The following is a 23267-nucleotide window of genomic DNA, read 5'->3' on the forward strand; positions in this document are numbered from 1 at the left end:
GAAATGGGACAATTCATATGCTAGTTAAACATTTATTTACAAGTTAAACTCCTTTATGTATTTCATATTTATTCACAAAATATCTCATGCTCATATAGATGTGAGAAAATCACCTCTTTGGAAAATTCACTTTAATTAACGTGGCTTTAGGTTTTTCAGCACTTGTTTTGCACCTTAGTGATGTGTGTGAAAGAGTGGCCAGGAGAACTCAGATATGACTAAGTGTCATAATGTCAGGTGGTCCTGGCTGACTCCTCAACACACAGTGTTAGCAGGAATCCTTGGGTGGTCACAGTTGTGTACCTGTGCTCTGAGCCTCTCTGAGGACCACCAGGCCTTACCACACCCCACAAGGCGTTGCAAATCCCCGAGAATTTTGGCTCAGTAGGTTCAAGTAGGGCCTGGGAACCTGTGTTTTAATAACTCCAGGTGCTTCTTATCAGACAAGCCTAAAAAACACTGATACCATGTATGGGAAGGAGCACACTGAGGGAGAAGGCTGGAAATGTGGTTCACCCTACACCCTGGACACTAGGAATAGCTCATGAGTATTGGCAAGTTTTGTAGACCACGGCAAGCCATGGAAGATTTGTGGGAAAGGAAATAACCAGATTTGTGCTTTGTAGGAGTCACTAGGCAACATTGTACAACTAGGCTAAATGGAGGAGAGACTAAAAATAGACTAGTTGGAAGACTACTATAATAGTTGTAAGCAAGAAGTAATAAGTGCTAAAAGTTGGCAACAAAAATGGAAGACAGAGTCAATCAAGATTGAAGCCAATTTGATATGGAGGGGAGCAGAGTAACAGTATCAAAAATGGCACCATGGTTTTAAGCACAGGTGGCTAAGAAGATATCTGTTATGGTCACAGAAAGAAAGAAGGTTAAAAGGATTCAGACCAGGTAAAGTATGAGCAAACGAATTAATAAATGAGTGGTCAAAAGAAAGGTCATTTTCTGGGAGAGGAAATAGGGGTTTTATCCCAGTTCTACCATCTCCTTGCTAGTAGGCGCTAGACACGTCACTTCAGTGCTCTGAACTTCAGTACCCTCATTTATAAATCATGCTAGTAAAAGAGGACTACTGTGAAGATTAAATGATATTATATGTAACATTTGATCCATAGTAAGCACTTAATAGACAATTTCATTTTTGCCTGCTTTTATTTTCCCTGACTTTTACTTTCAATGACTTAAAACCATTCCAGATACACAGTAGGCATTCAATATACACTTGTTGAATGAATGTATTACTACTGTTATTAGAAATTCTATTGAAGACTGAGAAAAGATCATGGGATTTGCCCATTAGACAGTAATTCGTGCGCTTAGAGACTGCATAAATGCCTCGGGGTTTTGAACACTTGGGGGAAGTCAAAGCCAGTCCAAGTGTTTTGGTGAGGACATTCTAAATCAAGTAGCATTGTAGAGTACAAGTCTTTTTTTGGGGGGGTTTCATTGGTTTGTTTTTTTATTCTGCATGTTAAAGAAATAAAGGCTTCCAGCTAGAAAATAAAAATGTGCTTTATTAACATTAATAGTTTTAAAAATCTTATACTTTATTTAGAGTTTTTACAGTATATTATCTCATTCAATCTTCAGCCCCTTGAGTTAAGGAATTCAGTTACTACTGTCCCATTTCTATTTTAAAGATGCACACATTGAGATTCAGAGAAGTTGAGTGACCTTTAGGGCATGAGTGTCACAGTCATGAATTTAACTGAGGTCTTTTGACCACAAGTTTGCAGAGTTTCCCATCTACATTCCTCAAGCCCATTCATGTTATCCCAAATGAGCTCTCTTCTGTGCTTCCTCCCACCCTAAGTGTTCCCTTCTACAATTTGGAAGTGAAGGGTACAGCAGAATCTTGAGGGCTTTGGGAAGTTTTGAGAGTACTGCTCCTTCCTCAAAACCCGAGCAGCACCAGAGAACACCCATCCTCCAGCTAGCCCAGTGCCAGTGGCAGACACTAATGCCAGTAGCTCACCTATTCCCTGTTAGCTTCCACAGAAAAATCTGCCATTTTCTTGGGAAATATCAGGATGGGCTTCTTGGGAAGCTTTCCGGTGAAGAAGGTACAAGCCTTAACTTCTGATCTCAACCAATTGGTTAAACAGAAAAATTCATCTTCATATTGTATTACTGTAACCTTGTACCACTGCCCATGGTGTTGGGCTGCTTGAATTCACATCATGACTTTACCTCTAACTAGATGCACAACCTTCGACATGTTATTTATGTCTCTGAGGCCAGTTTCTCATCTTTAAAATGGGGATTTTAGAAAATAGTACCTACTCCATAGGGTTTCCACTATGATTAAACAAGATACCACATATACAGCATGTGGCACACTTAGAACTTGAAATATAACGAACACTCAATACACAGTCATTGCTATTCAGCAGTGCATGATATCTCAGTCTTATAGAGAAAGCAGCCCAGGACCAGAACGATCAAGGCACTTTGTACACAGTGACCAAACATCACTTTGTAACAGTAACCATGCTTTCATTATGGAGAAAAATACACCTAAGATAATCGCTGAATTTTTCATTGCCTGCAAGTGTCACTTTCACTCCACTAATTTTGAATTATTCATTTGTAAATTAATGTACACTTAGAGTTCATAAATTGGAATAATGGGGGAGAAGACTAGACGCATAGTTGAGATTCAACAATCTTAAATAAGAAAATGAGGCAGTTTAGAAACACAGAAAAAAAGGCTTTTTTAAAATGTACAAATATGTATTCTCACATATCCTTGTAACAATTAATATCTAAATGAGATTAATTTGTCTCCTTTCAAAATAGAAGAACTAAGAGTTTAGTTTTCATAACTAATTAGACAATATTTCCTTTTTTAGAAACTATATGCCATCTCCTAAAGTGTAAGAATTTTATATTTATTTACTTTCTCCTACTCTTTTGCACTTCCCTGATGTTTCTTTTAATAGTAGTTCTCAACACTGGTTGCATATTATAATCACTTTGGAGGTTTAATAAATACCCATGCCTAGGTCCCAGAGAAGTCCGATTAAGTAAGAATCACTGAGGTTGGGGGTCACATTTCAGGTTTGCTTTTGTTTGTTAAGCTCTACAGATGATTTTAAGGCAGAGTCCAAATTGAGAATCACTAGCTTACTCAATGTCTTTCAAACAACCGAGTGATGGACATCTTTGCCTTGATTGCTATCTATAAATGAAGCTTTTTTTTACTTCAAATCGTAAAACTACTTACTCTGAAAGCCAGTCTTGACTTTGAATACAAGTTAGTCTGATTTCCCTTGATTCTAATCAAACACTTCTGTGAGATTCCCAATTCCATCGATTTTCCTTAGAAAGTTAGGTGAGATAAGTCATGTAAAAAGACCACATTATACCTAGCACTCAATTATAGTACTAGAAAAAAAATAAGACATACAGGATACAGATTAGAGCTCTGCAGTGTTCTGTTAAGAATGTAGGTATGATGTTAGTATCGTAAGAGTTGAAATTATAAATTAATGAGAAAAATGTGGCTTCATGAAAACTGGCACAAGAAATATAACAGTATAACATTAAAATACTTGACACAACCATAAAGTTATTCTGAAATTCTTTTTATTCAATACCTGAAACCTTCAAGTAAACCTGCTAGATTCAGACTGTGGAATAATGAGGGGAAAAAGAACAAGACCAGCATGGGAAACGATCTGGTTAAACTGACAAGAAACAAAAATAGGGCTTCCCTGGTGGCACAGTGGTTGAGAGTCCACCTGCCGATGCAGGGGACACGGGTTCGTGCCCCGGTCCGGGAAGATCCCACATGCTGCGGAGCGGCTGGGCCCGTGGGCCATGGCCTCTGAGCCTGCGTGTCCGGAGCCTGTGCTCCACAACGGGAGAGGCCACAACAGTGAGAGGCTCGCATACCGCAAAAAAAAAAAAAAAAAAAAAAAAAAAAAAAACCCCACAGCAGAAAGGTGAAGCAAGGCAACAAAGTCATTCACTATTTGGGGTGGGACAGAGCAGGGAGCTGGCATATAAATAGAAAGAGGAAAGGTATAATTTTATTTGCTCAAAAGCGAGCAAAATTGCGACAGAGACAAAGCTGGAAACTGTGATAGAACCTGGAAATGATGGTCTTTCTCATCAGTGTGGAAAGACCTATATACATCAGAGTTTACAGAGACATTCACAAAAGGATAGTTCAAGTTCCAGTTGAGAAAAAATTACAAATTTATGTGTAATAATTCTAAAAGAACACTAGATCCTTTACTATGTTTTTTACAATTATACCTTTCATGTACCAATATAGCAAAGTCATGACATATTTTCTAAATAAGGAAACTGGGACAAAGGGAGATTTAATGAATAACAGATAGGTGACAGGTAACACTTGTTTCCAGAGCTTAGGTTTAAGTCCCTGGGCTTTTACTAATAACTTCAAATATGCATTTGTATAATTTCTCATTAATAGACAGATAAGGTAACAGAGTATTCAAAGCAAGAGATATGGGTTTATTTAGACCTGATGAGTGTTAACTCTTTTTTTCACAGGAGTTGGTGGGTGGGGTAGAGAATGCTAAGGAATATAAGGGAAGCAGAAGCAAAAAGATCAAACCTCTTTGCCTCATATATTGGTTAAGAACATATAACCACAACACGATGTAAACATTTCCTTAATGATCCTACAGTTATAACAAGCAAAATAAACAATCCAACTTCACATGTCCCTATTCCCTAAGGACCTCAGGTTTACCTTGTAGTTTAAAAATTAGTCACTCATTTAGACTGGAGCAAATTTCTATGGATTCAGGGAGTTTACTATCAACTAATGGGTTATGGCGTTATTGTCAGTGGATGCTACCCCATAGGAGGCTGGACCATTGCATCATTCAGCGTAAAGACATACTTGTTATGTGTGTAACAAAAACCTACCCAACGACGTACCTCAGAGAACTGTGAGTGAAAGACATGCAGTGCTTGCCTGTTCCACATCTGCTCCTTTCATGATCTTTAGAAAATGAACATCCTTGCAGATATTAAAGGAACGCTGTATGACTAGATATATGCCAAAGTAAGAGATCACTCTGTCCATCGAGTATTATACTGCAATACTGTCAAGCCAAAAACATATCTTTAATGGAGACACAAAGTTTAAGATCCTAATTTAATCTCTATGAAGACTTCACCTATTATATTAATGTGCTTATAAGTTCGTCATCTTAAATAAGAGGAATTGAACACATATAGATTGAAAAGTTGTAAGTTGTTTAACCAGCTGTTTTCCCTTATACATATTGTACTTAAAGTCCTCAGACACCAAGTATATAAAAAGTTACTCTTAATAATACAGTATGCAAAAACTGCATCAATTTTTAAAAGTTTAAAGAATGTTGGACCAATGAATTCTAAACGAACTTAAAACAATTTCCTGCTTAATCACAACTCAAAATCCTTTTAACTCTTTTTTCTATTCTTAACTATAGTGTGTATTTTTTATAGGGAGGGAGGTAGCTCACAAGTGTTGCAACAGGGAGAGTTCCAAGGTACTAAAAGGAAAAAAGGGTGTAAGTCTGCTTCTACCACTGTGCTAGCTAAAGCCATTCCAAATTTAGAGACTTTTCCGCATTTAGGGAACTGAGCATGCGGCTGCAAGTCTTGCAAATAAGCACCCTATTGCAATGTTTATTGTTCAAGGGACAGAAAAGCTACCCTAGAAAGAGAAAAAAACATTTCAATGGGTAGAACTAAAGAGAGGCAAAAGAACATCTCAAAACCATCATTCAGAAGTGAAAAGAACAGAAAGTCAACAAATGAACACGTAAAAAGAAAGAAAGGGAAGGGATATTATTTTCCAGAGATCGAGCAGATTGGTTTTGCTCAGGTATTTTCAACAGCTTCCCCACCCTCAGATATAGCACCACTACCATAGGCCTCCTCTGAAAGCCCTTCGTTCTTCACTTATTTGGCTCCTTTTACATGCTTGGCATCGTACTGGTTAACTAAGCAAGCAACCAGGAGTAAAACAGCCAATTGCTTTATTTTATGCCAAAAGAAAAAGTATCGAGAAGATATGCCTTGCTCTCAAAAGCTTACTTTGCTACTGAGCTATTACTAAGACAACCCCCAGCATCAGGAGATAAGTTCCATAATTAACAGAGGTAGCAGATGTCAGAGAGGCCAAGGGTCACCCAGGCAGGCTTCACAGAAGAATGGAATTGGAGTCATGTCTTGAAGGATAAATAAAGACATTTCCCAAGATCTGGAGAGGTGGAGGGTTTGGGGGAAAGGCACTCCCAGCAATGAGAAAAAGGTGCATTTAAAGGTCTGCAAGCAGGAAAGCAGGACCTGGGAAAAGGCATGCATCTCCACATGGTGATCAGAACAGAGTTCAGGGTTCACTGAGGAGAAAAAGGAAGATAAATCTGGAAAGGGTACCGGTATACCTCAGGCAGAGGTTATGGACAGCCACTGACATTTCTTAAAGAGGGCAGTGACGTGATCAGATTTAGGCTGAAGGAAGAGTAATCTCATAGTAGAAAAGAGACTTGCTACCAGGAAGTTCAGAGCCAAATCCATTCCTTTTCTAGCAACTTTACAGAACCTGAGTATATGTACTAAAGGGGTTTACTTTATCCGATTTTCCTTCATTTCCTTTCCTTTTCATGTATTTTATTTTTTAAATTTATTATATAGATCCCAAATCCTTTTTAGAGTTACGCAGCATAAAAGCAAAATAAAGAAAGAAAACTCAGAAAGGTAGGAAGGCAGATGGGCGAGCGGATTATCAATTCTCCCAACAGAAGGGAAAATGAACTTTACTTTGACATGTTTTATTGAAATTCAGAAATTCAAGAGCACACATTACCTAACACAAGTTATGGTATATATTCTTTTTCCTCTTTCTATAGTTGGCTTCCTGACTTTTTCTACTAATTTCTAGGTCCTTTCACTGAAATACTATTACTTTAAAATCTGTTTTACTGTTTATTGTTTCACTTTAAACATAAAGCCAAAATAAGATACATTCAATTCTCCATTAAAAAAGTCAAGCACCATATTATAGGCATAAAGATACAGATATAACCAAAAATACTATAAAAACAATGCAAAAATAATTTTCATAGTCATACGCTCTTATTTTCTTAAAGCGGTTTTTAAAATATCTCTAATTATAATACTTATTTCATATAACATATAATGAGGGGAGAAAGGACTTCAGGAAGAATTACTTCACTATCACTGGGTTAATAATTTATTACAACAGTATGCCCTAAATGACAGTGGTATTTCCAAAACGTCCACATCCATGAACACATTGGGCAGACATCTGGGATCTCAGTGACAAGCCAAACAAGTAATTATAATGACTTCAAATATTTTTCCTACCAGATAGAGATTTTTAAAAGAGAGGTTCAAGATAAAGTTTTGGCTTCGTCCATTTGTACAGCAGTCTTAGATCTCCAGAAAGCACTCGAAATCTCAAGATCAGAAAAACATAAGTAAGGTAATTAAGCAGCCTTTCCAATAACAATAGACCCAGAAGGTGTCACCAGCTTTTATTAAACATGCTTACAATCTCAGAGAGCTCAAACCTCATAACTAGTTTTTCTTATTAATGATTTGTTCATATGTCATTTCAGCATTTCTTTCTGAAGAACAATTTCCTCTGAGAGTGCAAGATAAAAGATGACTGCCCACATGTGTGCAGCTATGATTATCTGCCCTCTCTCAGGACTCACAGAATTCCAAGGAGGGCAAAATTATTAGGGCAAATTGTAACTCCAGAGGAAATTCCCCAGCTCGGCCAGTTGCCAGTGGAGTTATAATATCAACAATGAAGAGAAAGTTCTCTTGGAAGTTAAAAGTCTGGAAGAAAAGGTTCATTATTCAGTGCTGCTTGACAAGCAACCATCTATCATAAAAGGAAAGAGTCTTTTATAATCAAATGCCAGAAAGTTATCATGAAAAAGACTTCAAACCATTTCACAGACTACCTCAGAGCTTTACTATTTCCCGTTAATCAATACAAGATTTTAAAGAAAAACTCACCAATAATTTAGTCATGAGTCTTTCATTTTGCATATTAAAGTACCTCTGAAGAAACACAAATCAACACACGGAACATGCATTGATTAAATGTATTGATCGTAATCTGCAAGGATAAGCGTGACAAAATCAAACCCGTAACAATGCCTCACCTATTAAAAACTCAGAATTTTCTTGTTCTATATAGCAAGCTATAAAGAACCAAGAAAATAAAAGGGTTAGGGAGACAGTTAAAGTGTAATTACAGGGACTTCCCTGGCGGTCCAGTGGTTAAAACTCCACGCTCCCACTGCAGTGGGCACGGGTTCCATCCCTGGTTGGGGAAGTCCCACATGCTGCCTGGCGTGGCCAAAATAAAAATAAAAATAAATAAATAAAGTAAACAGCATCATAACAACAAGCTCTTTGAACATTTTTTTAAAAATGTAATTACAACATGTAAGAAAAAACCAAACATATGTATTTTGCTCATAAAAGAGATCTTTGTACATTTCCCCAGAACTTATAGAACTTATCTTACTAAACAATTTTATTTAGCACAGTTCTTCACTTTCTAACCTTACAACAAACTAGAGACAATAAGTCATAAGAGAAGACTGCTTATATATTGACATTCTCAAACGATGACAGATGTTATAAACAAAAGGCTGTCCATGTGTATTTTGCAGAAGTACCAAATTTTGCTCATGGATCTTCAAAAAGCCTAGAATTGCTTTATAACTGCATTCATGAAAAAAATCAATGTAAAACAAGTATCTATCAACCATTGCTTATTTGGCCTAGATTTTCATCATAATATTTAAACTATGAAGTTGTTTAAAACTGTGACTCCAATATGCAATAAAAAGCAAACATAAGAATTGTGAATATTACTTCTTCCTCAGTATACACGCAACTATAATTTCAGATAAACTGACATGATATTTTTTTTGCAGTCTTCAGCTGGCACTCACATGACTTTTGTACACTAGTTAAGGAAACATAATATTCTACATTATACATATTATTCCCATTTTCTGGAAAGTTCCCACTAACAACAAGAACTTGAATTTTCTAATAGCTACACTGCTTCACTACTTAGCATGATTCTAAAGAAAGATTCCCTTAAGTAACTCTTAGAAAATGTAGATAAACTGATTTGTCCTGACTTTAATGTGTTTCTATCTCTTTAAAGGCATCTTACTTAACTCTTTAATAATTGGTTTAATCAAGAGTACATTAGGAAGGGGGTTTCCCCGGCAGTCAGTGGTTAAGACTTCGCCTTCCAATGCAGGGAGTGCGGGTTCGATCCCTAGTCAGGGAGCTAAGATCCCACATGCCTCGAGGCCAAAAAACCAAAACATAAAACAGAAGTAACATTGTAAAAAATTCAATAAAGACTTTAAAAATGGTCTACATCAAAAAAAACTTAAAAAAAAATTTTTTTAAAAAAAGAGTACAATAGGAAGTACTCCACCTCTTATATGCAATACCACATTGGTACTCCCAGGTAAATGTTTAAGACAAATGTGGTAGGGACTAACCAGCTGTTCACAAAACTTGTTTCATCCACTTCCTGGACTCCTGCTGGACTACATTTCCCAGCCTCCTTTGTAATTAGCTGTGGGCATGTGACTAAATTCTACCCAGTGAAATGTGAACAGAAGCAACATGCCTATGGAAACTTTTCATACACAATCCACTTCTTCCATTTCTCTTCCATCAGCTTGATGTAGAGACACACATTAACCTTGGAATCCATGAGCTGAAGAAGTATAGTCACAAATTAGAAGCTGTCTTGGGCTCTGAATAGCCACTAGAAAAAGAACAACCTACCATTCAGGAAAACCTGTTTAGTCTTTGTATGAACAAGAAATAACCTTCTTGTCTGTTTGAACTAGTGCTACAATAATGAACACAATAAGAAATATATAAACTGAATTACCCACAAAAATAAACTGTGAAAAGCAAAGTGGAAAACAAATAAATATGCAAAGTAAATTTAAGCTGAACATTTTGGGAAAAGGTTTGTGCTTCATTTTTAAAGTACTGTCTCTCAGGAATTAGACAATGAATAAAATGCTCTCTCTGGTTTATCTTTCAAACTTGAATATCATATTGAGGAGTTTAGATTTAGCAATAGCACAAGAATGAATCACTTAACTGTGAAGTTACAGCAACAAAAAAATCTAAAACAATATTTAATAAATTAACATTCAGCATGCTTCACTAATACCGTACTCTGTGATCAAATTGTTACAACAAACTTCAAGGGACTAATTTATTTCATTATCTTAGAATATTTTTCTTGAACACTACTTGAAATAGATAATTGTCTGGGAGCCTGAAAATATTTTAATTACACAGAGCTTATTGTAATAAGATTTGACCTGTATTTCATTTAAAAAAATACAGCTGATCACACTCATCTGAGGAAGCCATAACCTACTTGATTTGCCTTACGATTCTATTTCATTTACCATTCATTTTTTATGGTAACACACTGTGAACAAATTGAAGAAAAAATACCAACTTGGACACTGTGATATCTGTTTGTAGCTTTGTCCTGGTTTTAGTTTCCTACTTAACTAAATGGGACCACAGTGGGTAATGCACTAGAGCAAAAGTGGTGAATAATTAAAGAGTTCATAAATTTTAAAAACAGGGGCAGGCCTTATGGGCCCCATATGCTTCTAGAAAATTGAACCATGAAGCTTTTATCAGTCCTCTTTAAAAATGCTTGCAGTGAAGGTTTTATTAATGCTTGCCCTCAAATTGTTTATACTACTTAGCATTTTCATAACATTTTTTATCTCGAAGAACTTTTTGATCATCAGTTAAAGCTACTCTACATTTCTATAAGAGAACTCAGCTGTTTAGCAAAACAGAGGCATGAAGGGAAAACTCAACTAATTTTCGCCTAAGATTTGCCAAAGAAAAAAGAAAAGGAATAGAATATAAGATCCTGCCACAAACCTTTAGTTTGTATCAATAGCCAGGTCGTCTCACTCAGTGGGGTGAAGTAGTTGTTTTAAGTGTTCCCACAATGGTGAAGAAAAGAGAAATTAGCCACCTATATGCAATGGGCTTTGAAAACTAATATTATAGGACTTTGCTATACAGCTAATAGTAACTCTGCCATCCAAAGTCACCTAGGAGCCCCCAAGGCCACAACATTATAAATTCCAGGGGGCATGATGTCCATTGTGTTCTATGTTTGGAAAATTCCTTTGGGTGCATTTTCATCAAAATTACAATAAATTAGATGCATCAAAACTAAAAGTCATACTGGAATCATTCTAGGGCTGATACAGCCGAATTTAGTTATTCTTAAAAATGTCCAGGCTCAAATCATGTTTTCTATAACCTTGGGGTCATTCTAGAAAACTGATCTGGGTTAAAATAGGTAGAAATTTGTTCTGAGGAGGAAAAAAATATAAGAATCTCTTTGGTTCATCTCCACATAAAACAGGGTGGCTTGCTGGCAGAGAATACACATAAGCCCTAGAATTTCACCACAAATTATTACCTCCTCTAGTTTTCAACACCGCTAGATTTTTATTTATCAGAAAGCAAAATGACTGAGCTATAGTTTAGCTCACAGGACGAATACCTATATTAAGATGGAATTTAATGATATATTTGTTTTTCTAGAGTCTCAATGAAAAACACTAGTGCTTGTTGGACAGATTAAAGAACAACTCGGCACTTTGCCAAGTCACGGTGAAGAGCGCTATGCAATATGTTATCTAATACCCCCTCCAGGTCCACTGTGTTAAGTCTTTTTTTTGTGGGGGTGGGGGGGAGGGTGCTCCAAGACTCTGTATTTTTAACAAGAGCATCAGATGATTTTTATTATCTGACACGTTTGGAAAACTCTAGAGTAGATAAGCCCTAAGGTCTTTACTTCTGAAATTTGGCAATCCTGATAAAAATAAATTGCCAGAAATGGCATCCATACTGCTATACAGAAGCAATTAACTTCTGTTCCTATATTTATTAAAATACGTAACACACTGAATGGACCAAAACTATTTACACTTCTGTCTCTCCCACTAAAGGGTACTGTTCATAGGGTAGAAACCATGTTTTTAGTACTCTTTGTGTCGCCACAGAGTAACACACTGCTTAGCACAGAATACATGCTAAGTTTTAAATGAATGACTATCTTAACTGCAGCAGCTAGCTGCCAGTCTCATCCACGTAGTCCTCTCTCCACTCAGGCTCTCAGTGCCCAAAAGCAATACCCAGTGCTCTAACTTAGAACATTATTGGGGCAGCAAGATTAAAATAAAAACCAGTGAATTCTATATTCAGAAATCAGTACTTATTGTTTGACTGCATATATGATCAAGACAGTAACATTTAGTATTTGATATCGACTGTATTTGAATATGGATAGAGAACTTTTATGAGAATTGTATCAATGCCTGGGGAAAATAAGAGTTTACACTATCTGAAATACTGACTATTAAAGAATTTCTGGAACAACTGGAGTGAGACTATTTTTCTGGTGCACAATAACTCCTTAGAGCCCTTTGCGGAACAAAAGCAAAATAAATGGATGGTGACTGCAATAAGACCAATTTAATTCTCTTTTTATACAGTTTCTTTAAAAAAAGGAGATGTGAGAAAAACACTTTTTCTAAGTCAAACGATTAGGTTATCTCTCACCAGTAGAATATATATGGTACTGTAAGATACAAGCTAATGGTAGCAAAAGACTGTTTTAATGTTTGTGGCCAGCATTTTCCTTTATATATATGCAAAGTGCATTTCAGGTCTCTGATCACAGTTTGTACTTGGAATAAACAGAAAAGACTCCCACCCATCTGTGCTATGACTTTCTTCAACTCCGAGTTCATTCATGAGAACTTCCCAAACATAATTGATTAAGACGTCTGTATAATGCTGCTCTCAACAGACCAGAAGTATTTATAAGAAAGAAAGTACACAAGGACATTTTAATAGCTCTAGAGTCAAATGAGCTTCACTTGGTGGCTGTCTCATTTACCATCCACTCTTCTTCTAACTGAACCATTATCACGGCTGGCAAGAACCTCCTCATCAAAATAGCTGCCTGAAAGGACATTTTCATATTATAAAATCAATACTTTTGCGGGCAGGGCATGCTGATTTCAACTGTCAAATATTACCTGTTGTGAGCTAGTGTCAGGTATATGTGGTATTAATCAAAGTATTTGGTATTATTTTACTTTGTCTTTTTGAAAGGGAGTCCAGTGTATTTGACCATCTTATGTATTACATTTACAAATAGGAACTCTGAGTTTTTAAACAATGCTACAAGTTGCTATCATCCTGAGCACAAGAAGCTGAATTATTCATACTACTCCCTCCTTCTCCATATGCACCTTTAAGCATGGATTCACGTGCCCTTCCTATACAACCAACAACCTATGCTGGACAGACAATAAGATTCTTATTTAACCTCAAATCCCCTTTAATCATGTCTGTTTCTTCTCTCTCAAAAGTCAGGTGCATGCACACATCTGTTTTCCTTTTCTCTTTTACCTCACAAAGTTCAGTAAATGTTACTTATAACCACCTGTTCCTTACATATATACATCGTTTCTATAACTTTTTTGCCCAATATACTTTACCTCTTAAGCGGTTACCTCCACAACAATAAAAATGTCACTCCCACCTTCTGTTCCACACATCAGACGAGAAAACCAAGAGTAGAATCACCCTGACACTGACCTCCCAAAAAACACATTACTTTTAGAATGAAATTAGATGTAATACAGACCTACCTGAGAAACGATCTAAGGTGCCCATAGACCACATTAAGTATCACCATAGAATTTCTCACCTGTTTGTCTCCCTGCCATTTGGCCCACTTTTCTTTAAACATGTAAAAGTTTTAAATATTTTTCATTACATTGTACTGATTCTCTTTTCCAAATAAGGTTGTCAAAATAGTTCTATATTCATTCATTGCAAAGTAGTTACCTTTAAATAGACCTTGATGGGTTAAACTGGGAGTCTAATCACTTACAATAACGTTCTAATGGGATTATGTGTTTCACCTTAAAAATAAGTGGGTCCATTCTGAAATTTTGCCATTTGCAACAACATGAATGGACATGGAGTGTATTATGCTGAGTGAAACAAGGTAGACAGAGAAAGCCAAACACTGTATGATAGCACTAATATACAGAATCTAAAAAGTAAAACAAACTAATGAATATAACAAAGAAGAAACAGACTCAGATATAGAGAATGAACTAGTGTTTACCGGGGGGGGGGAGAGGAAAGGGGAGAGGAGCAATATAGGGGTAGGGGATTAATAGATACAAACCACTGTATATAAAATACGCTACAGGCATATATTATACAACATGGGGAACATTAGCCAATATTTTACAACAACTATAAATGGAGTATAATCTTTAAAAAATTGTGAATCACTATATCGTACACCTGTAGCTTATATAATATTGTACATCAACTATACTTCAATAAAAAAAGAAAGAAAAAAAATGGGTGCAAGTCCATACATGCTAGAAAGATGCTAAAGAGAGATGATATAGACACTGAAATTGCTACACTTGCACTATCTAAAAGTCAGTAAATTTTATAAATTGAGTTTAATTATAATTTGGAATCAAAAATTTCCCTTATAGTTTCATCCTTCATTAACCTGGATGGGATCTGCATTTTGTGCCCATTGCAAGATTACATATCCAGGTAGAAACGCCATTTCAAATGTTTCATTTGGATACAGTTGTCACTGCCAAAAAGTCTATTTTCCCATGATTCAATCTGACCTGTCATTCTTCTGTGAAGTGAAAATGGGAGGTAAACAAACAATGTACAGAGGACATGGGGGAGGTGGGTAGAGAATAATAAAGGGACATGGACAGTATTATAAAAATATATAAGAAGTATAGTTTCTGATCCTGAGAATTAAAGACAACCCCCTGTATAAATTCTAGACAGTAACTTAGAGAAATGGAGTAAGTTTTCTGCCACATCTGTACGTAGCCAATTTGTCCCCATTGCTTTTAGTATGTTTTTTAATGATTCCAACACATTTTACCACAAGAAAAAAAAATGTTTGGCTATGGTATTTCTAAATTAAATGTCTCTTTTAAATTATGTAATTTTGAAACAGTAAATTTATATATAAATAAATAGAATATATATTTAAAATACAATACATAGATATAAAAATGCAGATATCATTTTAAGTTCAATTCAACAGAAAGGATCGTAAAACTGTGCCATGATTGTGATGAGTAATGCAGGTCACACAGAAGGCTACCTGTGAGGGTGGCGGCGTGGGGGAAGGAGAGGGTGGAGAGCAGGCAGGGTGGAGGAAGGAACAAGTAGAGCAGGCTAGACCAGTGCTTCCCAAAGTGTAGTCCCCAGACAGCAGCAGCATCACCTATGGGAACCTGTAAATACTGCAATTCCTGGGACGCGCCTAAGACTTGAATCGAAAACTGTGGGGATGGGGCTTGATTTTAAAAGCCCTCCCTCTGATGTTAAAGTTTGAGAACCACTGGGCTACAGGGACTCAGAGATTAAGAGGCCTAGGTAACTCTTCATCTTCTTATTCAGATGATAACGCCGATTATAAATCATGACTGTGACTAAAGACTCTGGAATATCTTTACTACATCATTTAGAATCAACAGTTACAGTTATACTCTCCAATAATTTCCAGATCCAAATTCAACACACAAGCTGGCAGCCTGCTGGGGATGTGAGGAAGGTTGATGAGACACTAGAATTCCAGAGCAACTGATCTGGGTGTGGCCCTCCACAGAGTGAAAATCTTGGCAAAAAACTTCCCTTCATAAACTCTGAATAAAATATTACACTAGCTTCAATCTAAGGAGTTGGATAACTCAAGGATATCAATATGCTGAAAGATTTTTTAAAGAATATACAGAAATAAATACTCCCATAATGATCCAAACAGAAAATTCTTTTTAAATTTGTCCATGTTTAACATGTGATATCTGAAGCTATTCCTTCATTCTCAAGACTTGGATTGTGTTTGTTCCAAAAGTGACACCCTGTTCCTGGAGAAATGGGTGTCAGCTGTGCTGATCACAACACTACATGAGCCACGCTTTACACTGGACTCAGAGGAAGCAGGTGCTGAGATTAAACATAATTAAATATGTATATAGGAAACAGGAGTGGCAGCAAAGAAGGGTGGGGAAGAGAAATATCCTTCCTGTGTGTCAAAGAGATCGAGGGGGAGTAATCCACAGGCTGACTTCCAAAGCCCACAACACCATTTAAAAACATACAGACACGTATTGAGTCAGAAGACTCTGGGTGTGAATTAGATGCCTAAATCATATTTAACAAATACTTATAACTTCATAAAATTCAATCCAAATGTTACATTTGCAGCAGAAGAATTAAAGCCCACTGCTCAGATAACAACACAAATGAAATTAATTGCGTGGAAAGCAAGCTTACGTAATAGAGGATTGGCTATAGAAGACAAAATTCAAAATTCATAATATCAATCAATCTTCATCAGGAAAAAAAAAAGTCCTTTCACAACTTAAATTGTTTAGTTTGAAGCAACACAAAACAACATCTTTCATATTAAGTCTATTAATGGTTTAAGAAGCAACCAGACTGACCGGACTGTACTGGTGAACTCATCATGCGAATCAGGAGAAGAACTGATGGGCTGGGATGCAGATTCACAGCCTTTCTTTAGCTGGCAATGTCGGTCCACGAGAAGCTGGTAGAGGGGAAACCTAGAATGTAAGAAAAATGCATGTGTATTATATAGGTTATATCAAGCCACACAGGAAAAGAAACACAGAGAACCAGCGTTGAGTCTCAGCTCAGCCACAGCTCGATGGAGGGTCTTTGAGGCAGTCACATCAACCTCCCAGGTGTCTTAAGTCTTCATTTATAAAAGAGCAAGTTTACCAGTCATGCTTAAAGAACAAAAATACTGCGAACACCAAAATAAAATAATAGGTGTAGAAGGAATCTGTGAAAAGCACTTTATATAATTAGTTTCCTATTTACTATTGTATACTAACTTGTTTGCTGTTATCATTATTACAGAAATTTTTTTTTTTTGGAATTCTGGATATAAGAATCTCATTACATAGTATTCTTAACTATCAATATCACAGATTTCCTTCTAGAGATAAGGACTTCTTGGCCAAAAAAAAACTTAATAGACTAAAAAATTGGGACAAAAATACCATAAACTACAGGGTGACAGAAAACTCCCATTACAATTTCCATTTCTTCTTGAAATCTTTTGCAATCTTGTTCCAGCCAACAGTAATAACAACCATACTCTTTCTAGGAGTGGCACTTACAGGATGGACTTCTTGAAAGGAATTTAAGGGACTTTCTGGACACTTCAGCAAAGAGCAAGTGGAAGAACATTTTCCTCACAACTTACTGGAATGTCAAAGTTTAAAAAAAGAAGAGGAAAAAGAAGCTTTTAAAGTTGCACTTAATGAGTTTCTTACTAAAATAGTATATCCCAATTGCACTATTTTTAAAGACAGTATGCTGTAACTCTGAGAATTGTACATCTCTTTATCTTGAGAATCCAACATATTTATTGTGACTCGTTTTCCCATCAGTATTTTGAAAGTGTTATTACTATTTTTGCCCAAATGTATAAAGCAGGATATAAATACGCATTTCCCTTGAAGAACTATGTAACATCACTAAGAATACCTATAATACTTCAAAAGGTCCAAAAATACAAGTATGCCAGTTATTAAAAACAGTTAAGTAGAGTCATCAGTTCTAACAGGCTAATTCTCACCACATCTTTTGTGCTGGATATACATTAAGATTTAGAAACAATAAAAAGTATATTTTTATAAATCCCCTTCAAAAATTATACTGATGTGTTTATTTTATCAGCATTATTTAAAGAATCTTAATTTCCAGGTTGATGAGAAAGCAATATTTCTACAAAAAAAGATGAAAAATGAAGAGCAAAAAATTCCTTTGATTTCGGTACCAGCAAACAGACATTCTGACAGTGGTTTCTAAATAAAAAGATGTCAATATTATATTTTAAAGTAATAACATCATTTGCATAGTTCTTTACAGTTACAAAGTACTTTTAGACATGTTACCATATTTTATATCATTTTCACATCAACCATGCTAATAGATACTTGTAACTCCCCTCCCTACCCTTACAGGTAAAAAAACTGAGATATCATATGCTTCATAATTAAAAGGAAATGAAGCAAAATCAAAGTTAAAATTGAGTGAAATGTGAATTTATAGACTATCTAAAATTGATGAATGTGGACGTTGAGATTTTTCGCATTTTTTTTTACATTGCAGTCTAAAACATTTTTAAATGTTCTTAATACATTCTTGATTCTCAAAGGCACGATTTGATTTTAAATTAAAAATAACAAAAAGCGAGGGACAGGAAACCTTAAGAGAATATAAGTGAAGCAGCACTAAAAGGTACCTTCCACCAGAGGCATAGTTACTCTGTGTTTTAAAAAAAATTATTTTTAATCTATAATGTCACTTAGTACAGTTGATACTTGTATATCTACAAATATAACTTAGTTTAACCAATAATTTCCAACAGTTGAACAGTGGTAATACATGCAAAGCCAAAGTTTTACTACTTGTCCCAAAATCTAAAATTAAAAAGATGTTTCTGGGACTTCCCTGGTGGCGCAGTGGTTAAGAATCTGCCTGCCAATGCAGGGGACACGGGTTCCATCCCTGGTTCAGGAAGATCCCACATGCCACGGAGCAACTAAGCCCGTGCGCCACAACTACTTAAGCCCGCATGCCTAGAGCCCATGCTCTGCAACAAGAGAAGCCACCGCAATGAGAAGCCTGCGCACAGCAACAAAGAGTAGACCCCGCTCACTGCAACTAGAGAAAGCCCACGCGCAGCAACAAAGACTCAACAAAGCCAAAAAAATAATAAAATAAATTTATATATTAAAAAAAGTTTCTATTTCTACACACTTCTGCTGTTTATTTCCACAAACACGTATAACAACTGTCCACGACATGCTGATTTATGGCTACTTACATAATTGTGGAGTTTTGTCTTCATAGCTCTAGACTTGAGTTGCAAAGTGAATCTCAGATGGAAATATGAATTTGGCTTCCAAAATCTTACCATTAAATACCTTTCTAAAATTTAAACTACTATCCTGCCATTCAACCTTTTAATAACTGCCTAATCATGACATATTCTTCCCACATTATGAAAGCCTTGTTATCTGAACACTGTTATCAAGAAAATTAATATGCATTTCTATGTTGATACATACTGGTTTCCATTTATTACATCTGCATTTCCAATGAGCCATATTAAACCAAAGTTATCACAATAACTATAGCTGCATAACTGAAATATGGTCATTTAAAGAGCTCTCCTAAAATGTTTCAGGGATATGGATCCTCCACACATATGTGCATACAGGTAGGTGTGTGTGTGTGTGTGTGTGTGTGTGTGTATGCATCATAGGCTCCATAAGTTTCCCTTGACTAATGGACAAAAAAATCAATGGATTGGCAGCCCTATTTCAGGGACAAAATTGATTTAGAATTGGGCACAAATTAAGATCATTTTTAGCTGCTTGGAAAAGAAAGAGGAGTCAGTGGGGGAATATTTGTCAATAAGAAAGGGCAATTTGTTCTTAAATCTTCCCACACTTCTTTATCTAAATGGACTACAGAGAAACAGACTATTTTCTTAGAATGGGGAAGTTTTCCCCTAGAATATTAGTAATTCTTACAATAAGTCTGAACAAGAAATAATAGGCCCACCAGAAAGACAAGATCCAGCCTCATCCACCAGAACACAGGCACTACTCCCCTCCACCAGGAAGCCTACACAACCCACTGAACCAATCTTAGCCACTGGGGACAGACACCAAAAACAACAGGAAATACGAACCTGCAGCCTGCAAAAAGGAGACCCCAAACACAGTAAGATAAGCAAACTGAGAAGAGGGAAAAACACACAGCAGATGAAGGAGCAAGATAAAAACCCACCAGACCTAACAAATGAAGAGGAAACAGGCATTCTACCCGAAAAAGAATTCAGAATAATGATAGTAAAGATGATCCCAAATCTTGGAAATAGAATAGAGAAAATGCAACAAACATTTAACAAGGACCTAGAAGAACTAAAGATGAAACAAGCAATGATGAACAACATAATAAATGAAATTAAAAATACTCTAGGTGGGATCAATAGCAGAATAACTGAGGCAGAAGAACAGATAAGTGACCTGGAAGAAAAAAGAGTGGAAATAACTACTGCAGAGCAGAATAAAGAAAAAAGAATGAAAAGAACTGAGGACAGTCTCAGAGATCTCTGGGACAACATTAAACGCACCAACATTCGCATAATAGGGGTTCCAGAAGAAGAAGAGAAAAAGAAAGGGACTGAGAAAGTATTTGAAGAGATTATACTTGAAAACTTCCCTAATATTGGAAAGGAAATAGTTAATCAAGTCCAGGAAGCACAGAGAGTCCCATACAGGATAAATCCAAGGAGAAACACGTCAAGACACATATTAATCAAACTGGCAAAAATTAAATACAAAGAAAACATATTAAAAGCAGCAAGGGAAAAAAAACAAATAACACACAAGGAATCCCCATAAGGATAACAGTTGATCTTTCAGCAGAAACTCTGCAAGCCAGAAGGGAGTGGCAAGACATATTTAAAGTGATGAAGGAGAAAAACCTACAACCAATATTACTCTACCCAGCAAGGATCTCATTCAGATTTGATGGAGAAATTAAAACCTTTACAGACAAGCAAAAGCTGAGAGAGTTCAGCACCACCAAACCAGCTTTACAATAAATGCTAAAGGAACTTCTATACACAAGAAACATAAGAAAAGGAAAAGACCTACAATAACACACCCAAAACAATTAAGAAAATGGGAATAGGAACATACATATCGATAATTACCTTAAATGTAAATGAATTAAATGCTCCCACCAAAAGACACAGACTAGCTGAATGGATACAAAAACAAGACCCATATATATGCTGTCTACAAGAGACCCACTTCAGACCTAGAGACACATACAGACTGAAAGTAAGGGGATGGAAAAAGATATTCCATGCAAATGGAAACCAAAAGAAAGCTGGAGTAGCAATTCTCATATCAGACAAAATAGACTTTAAAATAAAGACTATTACAAGAGACAAAGAAGGACACTACTAATGATCAAGGGATCGATCCAAGAAGAAGATATAATAATTGTAAATATTTACACACCCAACATAGGAGCACCTCAATACATATGGCAAATACTAACAGCCATAAAAGGGAAAATCGACAGTAACACAATCATAGTAGGGAACTTTAACACCCCACTTTCACCAATGGACAGATCATCCAAAATGAAAATAAATAAGGAAGCACAAGCTGTAAATGATACATTAAACAAGATGAACTCAATTGATATTTATAGGACATTCCATCCAAAAACAACAGAATACACATTTTTCTCAAGTGCTCATGGAACATTCTCAAGGATAGAAAATATCTTGGGTCACAAATCAAGCCTTGGTAAATTTAAGAAAACTGAAATTATATCAAGTATCTTTTCCAACCACAACGCTATGAGACTAGATATCAATTACAGGAAAAGATCTGTAAAAAATACAAACACATGGAGGCTAAACAATACACTACTTAATAACGAAGTGATCACTGAAGAAATCAAAGAGGAAATCAAAAAATACCTAGAAACAAATGACAATGGAGACACGACTACCCAAAACCTATGGGATGCAGCAAAAGCAGTTCTAAGAGGGAAGTTTATAGCAATACAATCCTACCTTAAGAAACAGGAAACATCTCAAATAAACAACCTAACCTACACCTAAAGCAATTAGAGAAGAAGAACAAAATAACCCCAAAGTTAGCAGAAGGAAAGAAATCATAAAGATCAGATCAGAAATAAATGAAAAAGAAATGAAGGAAACAATAGCAAAGATCAATCAAACTAAAAGATGGTTCTTTGAGAAAATAAACAAAATTGATAAACCATTAGCCAGACTCATCAAGAAAAAAAGGGAGAAGACTCAAATCAATAGAATTAGAAATGAAAAAGGAGAAGTAACAACTGACACTGCAGAAATACAAAACATCATGAGAGATTACTACAAGCAACTCTATGAAAATAAAATGGACAACCTGGAAGAAATGGACAAATTCTTAGAAATGCACAACCTGCCAAGACTGAATCAGGAAGAAATAGAAAATATGAACAGACCAATCACAAGCACTGAAATTGAAACTGTGATTTAAAATATTCCAACAAACAAAAGCCCAGGATCAGATGGCTTCACAGGCGAATTCTATCAAACATTTCGAGAAGAGCTAACACTCATCCTTCTCAAACTCTTCCAAAATATAGCAGAGGGAGGAACACTCCCAAACTCATTCTATAAGGCCACAATCACCATGATACCAAAACCAGACAAGGATGTCACAAAAAAAGAAAACTACAGGCCAATATCACTGATGAACATAGATGCAAAAATCCGCAACAAAATACTAGCAAACAGAATCCAACAGCACATTAAAAAGGATCATACACCATGATCAAGTGGGGTTTATTCCAGGAATGCAAGGATTCTTCAATATACGCAAATCAATCAACGTGATACACCATATTAACAAATTGAAGGAGAAAAACCATATGATCATCTCAATAGATGCAGAGAAAGCTTTCGACAAAGTTCAACACCCATTTATGATAAAAACCCTGCAGAAAGTAGGCATAGAGGGAACTTACCTCACCATAATAAAGGCCATATATGACAAACCCACAGCCAACATCATTCTCTATGGTGAAAAACTGAAACCATTTCCCGTAAGATGAGGAACAAGACAAGGTTATCCACTCTCACCACTCTTATTCAACATAGTTTTGGAAGTTTTAGCCACAGCAGTCAGAGAAGAAAAGGAAATAAAAGGAATACAAATAGGAAAAGAAGAAGTAAAGCTGTCACTGTTTGCGGATGACATGATACTATACATAGAGAATGCTAAAAATGCTACCAGAAAACTACTAGAGCTAATCAATTAATCCGATAAAGTAGCAGGATACAAAATTAATGCCCAGAAATCTCTGGCATTCCTATACACTAATGATGAAAAATCTGAAAGTGAAATCAAGAAAACACTCCCATTTACCATTGCAACAAGAAGAATAAAATATCTAGGAATAAACCTACCTAAGGAGACAAAAAACCTGTA

General features: G+C 36.0%; 1 protein-coding gene across 6 annotated transcripts in view; it reads right to left on the minus strand.

Annotated features, from left to right (window-relative positions):
- HDAC9 (histone deacetylase 9) overlaps positions 1-23267 on the minus strand; it is a 1064374-nt gene that overhangs the window by 912888 nt on the left and 128219 nt on the right. For all 6 annotated transcript variants that reach the window (XM_079931742.1, XM_079931741.1, XM_079931736.1 and 3 more), the window contains exon 2: positions 16644-16763. In XM_079931742.1, the coding sequence (XP_079787868.1) occupies positions 16644-16668 (25 nt within the window). In that variant the 5' untranslated portion in view covers positions 16669-16763. The remainder of the gene's footprint in view (positions 1-16643; positions 16764-23267) is intronic.

The sequence above is a fragment of the Stenella coeruleoalba genome, assembly GCF_951394435.1.
Source record: "Stenella coeruleoalba genome assembly, chromosome: 9".
In the NCBI taxonomy this organism is placed as follows: domain Eukaryota; kingdom Metazoa; phylum Chordata; class Mammalia; order Artiodactyla; family Delphinidae; genus Stenella; species Stenella coeruleoalba.